The following is a 10,506-nucleotide window of genomic DNA, read 5'->3' as shown; positions in this document are numbered from 1 at the left end:
CCAGATTGTAGATTTGTATGTTCTGTGTTGTTCTTAAAAGTTTTAAATTATTTTTCCAACTTCAAAGCAGAAATTAGATGCAGAGAAGTGCCTTATTCTTTTATTAACCACTTTTTTCAGCACCCATTTATTGGTGCAGAAATTTGTTTTATGTAGCAGCTAACCCAGTGGTCTGGGTTTGTTGCTGTAGTTCAGTTACTGTACAATTTGACCTTTTACTGAACAACTTGTTTTTCCATGAACCAATTTCATCCAGTTTAGAAGGTCAATGGGTAATCTCTTGTGGGGAAGTCAAGATCAAAAGAGTGCAATCTCAGAATTAGAGCTGGGCCACTTAGGAGAGAAATGGGGAGGTACATTTTTGGTGGAGAAAATCTGGAACTCAGGGAAAATCTGGAAGGCATCCACCACCCAACCCCACACAACCATAAGCATATTGATGCTGGGCTAATTGAAATTTTCAAGAATGAATTTGATACACTTTGTTAGACAATGATAAAGGAATATGGATCAAAGGTGGGTAAAATGAGTTGAAGTACAAATCAGCCATGATCAAATTGAATGATGGAACAGCTTGAAAGACTGAATAACTGTTCCTACGTAACAGTTATTTTGATATTCAAATAAGTTAACTTTGAATTTGAAGCTAAACACAATCTGATTAATCCAGATGTGGCCTAATAATACACTGGAATTGAAGGTTTTGAGATTTAAAGTCCTACATTAGTTCTTTGGCTGTTAGTCACCGAAGTGTCCGAAAGGATGGTGATATACACGTGCCTTGCAGGCTGATAGTATACCATCCATCATACTGGTATAGGCATCAAAGGAGGCAATCATTATCCACACCTTTATTTGCATCTGCAAGGGGCTCGAGACCTTTACCAAATTATTTCGTCCTGATCACAGCCAGTGCTGAGCTAACATGACCAGGAGAATAAAGTCTATATGTGACCCAACAAGCTGCTGGCTGCCACCAAAACAAATAGATATCTGAATGTGGAGCCCAGTGGTGCAGGAGTGCTCCACCTGTCACCATGTAAAACCGTTGATCATTTATCTTGCTATATACAAAAAGGCTGCTGCATGTGTTCTACAGAATCGCAAACCCTGGTGCTCAAACATTTCATTCTATATTTTGAGACATTTCTGAGAGGTGTCATAGGTTCAAGCATTACTTTCTATATTTCTTGTAAGAGCCTTCTACATGTTCTCGTGTGGCATGCACCGTGCTGCTTGAGGCCAAATCCTCATGGCGACCATTGTTCTGTGTGTGTAAGAATGTTACTTCACCATGAGGTCTCAATTCTTCTGTGATGGCTGTCCCTAGTGTATGACCAAACATCACACCTGGCCTTTATCATATCTCGGGCAGTCGACTATGTCCCAATAGCATCAATGGGGATTCTCATGAAGGATAACCAGCTGTGCTCACTATCAGTATCTGAAGAATGCACACTTGAATGACATGACAATCAGCAAAATTATTTTATAGATTAAGATACCTTGGCTATAAAAAGTTTTGAGAGCTGACTGAATAAATTGGCTCATCAGATGAATGCAAGAATAATTGCCTTTGGTCTTCAGTTTTTCAAAGCTACTTTTTCTAGACTATCCTCTTTAGCCTACTCCTACATTGGTTCTCAACCATATCCCTATTTGGTGTAAATGCAGCACACTACTAGATCCATTCAGGTGAAACGTATTAAACTGCTCACAGCAACTAACATCTGTAAGTTACTGAAATTAAACTGAATGACCATTTTCATATGTGACAAGCTCCATATTTGGCAGTTCATATGTTATTCACCCTCCTCATTGTTCACTCGTGGCATTTTTGTTGCTGTCAGGCATCAGCGGTAGAATTTTCAAATCATGGTACCTTCCAAACCAGCGGCAATTATAGCAGGATGGGAACCCGATTGCTACTGAAGCAGGCTTTGGCATGACCATTTAACTCAGCCATGGTAATAGCATCCTGTTTCCTGGTTTACGACCAATCAAAAGTGGGTTGGTGTGATGACATGCCAAATCTGTCAATTTTAATGGCAGGGATCTGAATGGCCACAGGATGTCAAATAGTGAAGCATTCACAAAGGAGTAGAATGGAAGGAAGACAAGGAAAGGATGCCCCCCTCCCTCCCCGTCCTGGCTCTCTGACTCTTCATTGGAGATAATACTGGAGGTTTTAAGGGCCAGAGAAATGTCCTCTTTCCTGAGGGCAGCAAGAAAGGCCAGATAGCCTAATTAAACAGGTGTGGCTGGAAGTAGCAGAGGCTGGCAGTAGCAGCGTGGTGCCCAGGACCTGGATACAGTATTGCAAAAAATATAATGGCCTCACTCAGACCAACAAGTTGAGTGTCATAACTCTCTGACCTTCCTGGCATTCTCCCACACACCACTCTTCTGACAACGATACCTTGGAGGGACACACATCCCTTAACCTCCAGGCACCACCTCAAATCTCTATCTCAACAGGTAACATTCATACTCACCCTCACTCTGCTCTCTTGCACCCATTCAACTTGGTCAACTTTCTCGAATGTCCTCATTCCATCCTCTCCGCATTTCTCACGCTCATAACTCCCTGCTTTCTCTGACTGCAGCAGAGAGCACACATCCAGGGAGAGAGACAAAAACAGGGATGGACCTGCAGCCAGGGCCACATTAACCACAGCATGATGGAAGTGACCCAGAGATCTGGTGATGGCATTAGATGAAGCACTGCCACTTGGCATTTAACATTGACTCATGTTGAATTGATGGCACCACTAACTGAACTGACACATTCTCAGTGTCAGCACTAACTCATTTCTTTCATCTCCTAAGGGTCCTTTAGGGATAATGGAGCATCTCCTGAGGAACCAGGCTGAGAAATCCTCAGGAGATGGCGAGGATTCTGAGGATGCACTGTCACATGACACCTGCACACCCTCCTCCAGCACAGAAACACACACCTTGACGGCTGCTGCAGCTGAGATGGTTCAGTTGTCATATGCTAAAGAGCACACCACGTGTGTGCAGAAGCAGGAGAGGGGGACAGCAATGAAGAAGTCTGGCAGAGAGTGCAGGACACTTCAAGTTCTGCTCAACTGGATGTAGATGCGAGCCTAGGGGGTCATCCACAAAAATGCAACTTGTGAAGCCACAGTGGGAAATTTGTGCTGCTGCTGTCAGCCGATAAGATTGGTCAGCAGCTCTCTGAGGCTTGACTTCTGCTCATGTGAGGGGAGGAATTCCCACCTCCAGCTCAGTGAGACTCCATTTTGCTTAATAGCTGAAGGACAGCTGGCACCGGTGGGGATGTGTTCCCTGCTGATCTTCTGGTGTTGTGGAAAACCCCATCACTCATTAAGTTTTGCCAGTGAGAATCAGTTGGGTGCTTATAACAATGTTAATGGAGCTATAATGATATTTATTGCAATGAATTAAATACTTTATTTGAACTCCTTTTTCTAATAGCCTCTACTTTGTTGCCTCCCGCATTCATCTTGGAAACTAGCCTCGGGTGAATAGTATGATCAGCTTTTTTGGGAAGGAAGGGGTGTGAATGTGATAGTTGGCTGGTTGGTTGACTGTTGGAATGAATTGTGTTTGTGGGGAGGAGTGGTAGAGAATTTCTTATGGTGATGTCAGATGGCCTCACAAGCATAGATTAAGTGAAGTGCAACTGGATGAGTGACTGCAGGCACCAGGGTCACACCTGACTTCCTCCTCCTCTGATGCTGGCTGTTCTGCAGCTTCACTCCTCTCTGCAGCTCCACTCCTCTCTGCATCTCCACTCCTCTCTGCAGCTCCACTCCTCTCTGCAGCTCCACTCCTCTCTGCAGCTCCACTCCTCTCTGCATCTCCACTCCTCTCTGCAGCATGATGTTGTGACGGGCTCAGCAGACCGTTACCATTCTGGACACCCTTACTGGGTTATACTGATGGGCAGCTCCACTCCTCTCCAGCCACCTGAACCACATCTTGAGCAACACAACCATATGCTCTATTATTGCCCTGATAGTGATGTAGCTCCTCTGGCTCAGTGGTAGAGTTCCTCATGTGAGTCATTAACCAGGTTTTCAGGATGTAGCCCTTGTCTCCCAGGAGCCAACTGCTGACACTGGAGGAGCGAAGACCCGCAGGAGATGTGATTACCACAGGATAAATGAATTGTGGCAGCTTCCTGGATATCCAGTGCAGATATGCATGACCACCTCATCACGGTCACAAACTAACTGGACACTAAGGAAGTGAAATCCCTTGGGATTGATGATGATTCTTGGCTGATCTGAGGGGGCCTTGCTTGCCACATGTGTACAATCAGTGATTCCCTATACTTGTGCGAAGCCTCCAAACACACTTGGCTCAAACCCAGAAATGGGCAGCATGATGTCGGGTTTCCAACATAACGCCACTTTTCAGAGATTTAATCCCACACTTCACCTGGCAAGAGGAGCCAGGTTCAAGTCCTGCCCCATATTGTAGACATTTTTTTTACAGGATTAGATAGGCTGGCAAAATGAGCAGACAAGTGGTAGAATGAATTTAATAGAAAGAAGTGTGAGGTGTTGCACTTTGGCAGAAGGGATAGGGAGAGACAAACAATGTTTTAATAGCAAAGTCCTAAAGATTGTGTATGGACAGAGGGAACTGGGGATTGATGTCCGTCGATCTTTGAAGGTGGCAGAACATATTGAGGGAACAGTTAGCAAAGCATATGGGACCTTGGGCTTCATAAGAGAGGGATTGAGTACAAAAACAGGGAAGTTATACCAAAACTTTTTAAAGTTCTGATTAGGCTACAATTAGAGTATTGCGTCCAGTTTTGATCACTACACTTTAGGATGTGAAAGTCCTTGAGAGGATGCAGAGGAGAATTACCAGAATGGTTCCAGGAATGAGGGAATTTAGCTACGAGGTTTGGTTGAAGAAACTGGGTTTGTTCTCCCTGGAGATCTGATGGAGTTGTGCAAGATTATAACAGGTTCAGACAAGGAGGAGAATTAAAAGCTGTTCTTATTAGGGCAGAAAACCAAAACCAAACAGGTGGGCATTAAAGAGTCTCTTAAAGGAGGAAAGAGAGGTAGAGAAGAGGAGAGGTTTAGGAGGAAATTTTAGAGCTTAAGAGTTTTAGTGGTTGAAAGTGTGACCACCAACAGGATGCACAAGGTCAGAATTAGATCAGCACAGCTATGATGCAGGTTTCTGGGGCTAGAGGAGATTACAGAGATGGGGAGAGGTGAGGGCATGGAGGGATTTGAAAACAAGGATGAGAATTTTAAAATTGAGGTATCGCTTAACTGAGCCAGTGAAGTTCAGCAAGCTCCAGGGTGATGGGTGAACAGGACTGGGTGTGAGTTAGGACAGAGGCAGCAAAGTTTTGCATGAGTTCAATTTCACAAAGGGTAGAATGTGAGAGGTAGGCAAGGAATTTCTCTCTTAAATTTTTGACTAACAGAACAGTGGTTATATTGGCATGGTAGCTGTTCAGGGTGTTGAACAATGTTATTGCGGAGCTTTTGGATTGATGTGTAGTGTTTTAGGGCACTCTAAGCTTGACAAGCTTTACATGCTTCCAAGTCTGCTAATCAGGCAAATTTAACTCCCATTTAAAGCAGTGGGCACCAAGAGTAATTTAACTTTCTAAATGTTTTTTAAAAATTAATAAAAATCTCTCTTGTGAAAAGATTTTACATCTTAAGGCAAAGTGAATAACAACTGATACCTTATGCCTTTCAAACTGAAGATTCTGGTATGAAATTATGAAATATCAAATACAGTAGTGGATTTGTTCTATTTGATGATTTATGTTATCAGATAACATTTTTAGAGATGGTATTGTTTCTATAATAACTTTAAGATATGTGACAAAGCTAGATTTGTAAATTTTAGTGATGTAATTCTGTTTGATTTACCACTCAGTATGCTTTACTAATGAGTAAAGAGAGCAAAAGTATTGCAAAAAAAATGCTAAAATACTGCCATTAAATTACATTTGTGCTTTCAAGTTAAAATGAAAAGCATAATAATTTATTGTTTGTCATTTTGTAAGAAACAAATGCATAATTTTACTGAATACAGTGATACAGTGTTGTTTCTAATCCATCAGACCATGTATTACTACAACTGTACTACAGCATCTCAGTATATGTATTGAGGGTTGTGGTGGTACCAAGCAATTATGCACTAGAGTCTGTAAAGCACATGACTATGGCAAAGGAGATAACATAAGAACATTGAGCATGCCTATTTACACAAAAATTTGGGCCATGAAAAATGGAAACAAGTTACTGTGGAGGGGATTCTTTTTCTAGTATTCAAAGGGTTAAGATTAATTTTTAAATTGTTGTCAACTTAAAGACATCTTGCATCAAAGGGCAACAGGCAAGACTTCCACTGATTGTCCATTGGAGTGCTTTAAAATCCTATTCTCATTGCTCCAGTTTTTCTTCAACTGAACAAGCTTTCCTAAATACCTCTGTGTATCCAAAAAGTGTGGATTTTATGCACTGTGAACACTGCTGAAGTGGCCCTGTTAAATTAATAAATATCGTCAATCTGAATTGCACTCCATATATTGATCTAAACTTCAATTCTGTTACCGGAAATTCACCAAAAAACACTTGGGCCTGAACTTTCTCTCCCTGGTTGGGGGCACAGAATCAGGAAAATTCCAGACTCTGCAAACCTGACTCGGGAAAAAGTGCCCGAGATGATCTAATTTTCAATCTGGAGGAAAAGGTGTTAATGGGAGTCAGGCCCGCTGCTCCCAGAAAGGATCCGGAGGCAGCCGCAGGGGCTGTCGGATGTGAAGACGGGCTGTTTGAAAGATCTGCCTCGATCATCCAGGATTCGGCCCAGCTGTAAATAAAAAATAAAACAAAAAAGAGCCTTCCGGTCCTCACTCCTCTCATCCCCACCCCCCCACCCCCCCACACTCCCCATGCCACCTCATGCCCCACCCACCTTCATTGCCCCCATAACCTCCATGCCTATTTATGCCCCACCCACCCCTTGCCCACTCATATCCTCCATGCCAACTTATGCCCCCATGGCCCTTTATAGCCCCTATGCCAATTTAGTGCCAACTCATGCCACGCATTCCGGCACCCACCACCCTTTGCCCTGACACCCTTCATGCTAACTCACCTAGTAACCACCATGGACTGACCTCAAGAGCAATGCTGAGATGAAATAATGTTCTAAGTGTGTTGTAGACTTTAAAAGACAACTCTCATTCATGAAAAACCATTCACTACATTTACATTCCTTCAAATACATAATCCCTTATAAAAGCAAGCATTTCATTCAAGTGTTTAATCCCCTATAAAAACAAGCAATTGTTTTCATAGTCCCACATTAAAGACTTTATAACCATTTGGAGCTTCAATCAGACTGTGAACTGACAGGCACTGCATTATGATAATGATAGGTTGTGTAATGTGTCATGCAGCAGTAATCTAATAATGATAACCCTCAGGCTTATGTCAACAGACAGATTGAAATAGCAAGCACTGAATTTCTTTAAGCTGCAGAATTTAGGAGGCCAGGAGATGCATCGACAGCTTGACAGTTCCAAACAGCTTATCAGTTCCAATGAGTTTACCCACTTTTTACACACACTCATGTCTAATTTTAACAATCCCAAAGGGCACTTGACCTCTCCCAAAGTGTACGTGATGTCTCCCAAAGGGCACCCGACCTCTCCCAAGGGATACCTTACCTCTTCCAAAGGTGTACCTGGACCTCTCCAAAAGGGCACCCAAACTCTCCAAATTAGACCTTCTGCTGAAAAGTGTAAAGCTGACAAGTCTTGTTTTGGTCATCCCACTAGTGAAAGTTGAATCTGTTTGAAGGCAGTTGCACTTTAACATTGCAAACTACAACTTGCCCCCGTTTCCCCCTGGCGAAAATGGTGGGTGCCTGGTTTGGCTGTGGGATTTCCAGAATCAGTTCTCCGGCACCACTTTGGCTATACCAGAGACCCTCTCTGTTCTTATGAAAATCCAGGCTTTAGGCTTCAAACTTTGCCGTAGGTGGCGTTGCACAGCTTAGTATATGTGCTGTGATGCACCTACCTGGGGCTACAGTTAGCCCTGCCAAAGTTTGCAGTGTTAGCAGAAGGTCCCATAATTTGCCAATGATAGGTTCCCATGCCTCCAGGGTAATTATCACTGTAAACTTAATAGAAGCTCTATGCAAAAGTGGCTGGAGCAGAAGGGGATGTGTTGGCAACCCTCCAGAAATAATAAAAAGCTATGCCCTGTGATCCTGATATATCAGCTAAAAATAATCTGTTCAGGGACTCAGACCTCAATCTGGACCTTTATGCAGCCTCATCAATCACTGGTTGTTAAGGATATATAAATGATCTGATGTAGAGAGTCCTTATCCTGTTTCCTAATGGTGATGACCATGTCTCAAGCAAGCAAAGGTTCTATTCTGTGGATATTTCAGTGCAAGGCTGGAATTTCCCAGGGTGTCAGGAATATTGGTGACTTAATAAATTAAAATCCCACTATTATTTTAATACAGTTTCCTATTTAATATTGATACTAGTTGATCTCTTGTGGCATTGAATATAGCAATCTGCAGAAAATAATTGCTTTCTTACCTGTCTCTGATGTCTTTGTATTGCTGTTCCTCTCCTTTTTCACTTCTGTCTCTTTCCCCTCTTCTGCTTGTCTACCTTTGTTTTTTTTTTTGCTTCCCTCAATGTTTTTATCCATTAATATGGGTGCCATGGTGCAGTGTGATGAGAAATAAAGCCACCATCAGGTTGAAAATGGTCCACAAGGGGATCCTTTGTCATCCCTTTGCCAATTATGTGTGTTTCCCTATGTGTTTTGAACCTCCATCTTCCTACCAGCCCCTTATTCCCATTATAACGCTTTTGAAATACCCATGCAAGTCCAGCAACCTCCCCTCTCCCTTGCTTGGCTGTCACTCACCTCACACTTAAGCTTACATCCAATCCACTCAATCATGTAGTGGATGCTAAAAGGCCTACTGCCTCACCACCTCGAGTTTGCTCCTTTCCTCCCTGTCTAAATTCTTTTTCTGTTTCCCTCAGAGGTTTTGATTATTTTCAAAATTGAACTTGCCTATTTTTTAAAAATAGATATCAAATGACACTGAGGGACAATTGCTATCTGCATTTCCCTCTTGTTTATTAGAATCTCACGGAAAATAAGCCATGAGCACTGATGCTTTCTAATTGTCAGCTGGAAATAATTAGCTGGCTTCAAAATTCAACTAATTTATTTTGAAAACATGAAGAAAGATGCATTTTTTTATTTCTCTTCCAATTTCTAAAGTTTATAAAATGCAAAACCTATAACAAGTGTGTAATTTTTTTCAATCGTTCACACACACGAACGCCTCTCTTTTAAAAAATGCACACAAATGAAATAAATACCTCAGTGAAACTTTTGAAATTTGTCCTCTTGTTTCTCAAAATTATTTGTAGTAGAGCTATGAGGCAGGGACTGCTAGGAAGCAAAGAAAGATGTTCCATCAGTAAAGCTGACTGAACAGCACAATGCACTTTGGGAAATTAGGTACATATTGAGGGTAAACAATACAACTTCGGTTCAGTGTCACGATTCTAGGCAAAAATATCAAGTCCATTCCCAGGAATTTGGAACACGCAGCGATCGTTTTGTAAAAAATTTAACGAAGGCGTTAAAAGACACAAAGGCAATTCAATAAACATGTGAACTGCATTTAGTTTTGTATAAAAGCTCTGAAGAAGGGTTATACGGACTCGAAGCATCAACTTTGTTTCTCTCTCCACAGATGCTCAGACCTGCTGAGTTTTTCCAGCATTTTCTGTTTTTGTTTATTTTTTTGTATGTTGTTTAGACTCTACTTTAAACATTACAAAATTGAGTTAGTGAAAAAATGTCAGAAAACATTGAGTCATTTATGGGAACAGAGTAGTCTACACTATCTGTAGTACTTGTCACTCAAAGGTCAGGTGCAATGCATTTTGGACACTACGCATTTATCCAATACCCTGGCTGAGGAAGGGGCCTGGAAAATTAGCCCCTCGCTCTTTTTCAATTCAACATAATTGTTTTTGACTCATTCCTTTTATCAGTTTTGACCGTAATTAAGCTTTGCTGAAAAAAGAGATATGCTGTCAAAACTTTTCGTCTTGCACTCATAAGAACAGCATCACAAAAATACCAATTTTCAAAGGGAACAACAAATTTATACTGCATGAGAAAAGTGTACTGATTGTTTGGCAAGTGGACTCTGATTGGTAGAGATGTTGCCATGGGGAATGCACCAGTGAACCCAAGCTTTTGGCCAGAACTTTTCCCTCGTCGGGTGGACTTGACGGGAGCGGTCGGGAAGCCGACTGCTAACTGCAATCAGCTCCGCACCGTGATTTCACGTGGACGGGCCAATTAAAGCCCACAAGTGGAACGTGAGTGGCAGTGCTGAGCTGCAAGTGGGAGGAGGGAGAGCCGGGCATGGAGCTGCCTCATGGAGATTGAAGCACTTCTTAAA

General features: G+C 42.2%; 1 protein-coding gene across 1 annotated transcript in view; it reads right to left on the bottom strand.

Annotated features, from left to right (window-relative positions):
* Positions 1–6,732: 6,732 nt before the first annotated feature.
* The window catches only part of LOC121272700 (von Willebrand factor A domain-containing protein 2-like), a 39,129-nt gene continuing 35,355 nt past the window's right edge, over positions 6,733–10,506 (bottom strand). The window contains exon 16 of the mRNA XM_041179487.1: positions 6,733–6,849. Coding sequence (XP_041035421.1) covers positions 6,733–6,849 — 117 coding nt within the window. The remainder of the gene's footprint in view (positions 6,850–10,506) is intronic.

The sequence above is a fragment of the Carcharodon carcharias genome, chromosome 1, assembly GCF_017639515.1.
Source record: "Carcharodon carcharias isolate sCarCar2 chromosome 1, sCarCar2.pri, whole genome shotgun sequence".
NCBI classification, from domain to species: Eukaryota; Metazoa; Chordata; class Chondrichthyes; order Lamniformes; family Lamnidae; genus Carcharodon; species Carcharodon carcharias.
The sequence above is the reverse complement of the archived record's forward strand: the minus strand, read 5'-3'. Positions and strand labels throughout refer to the sequence as shown.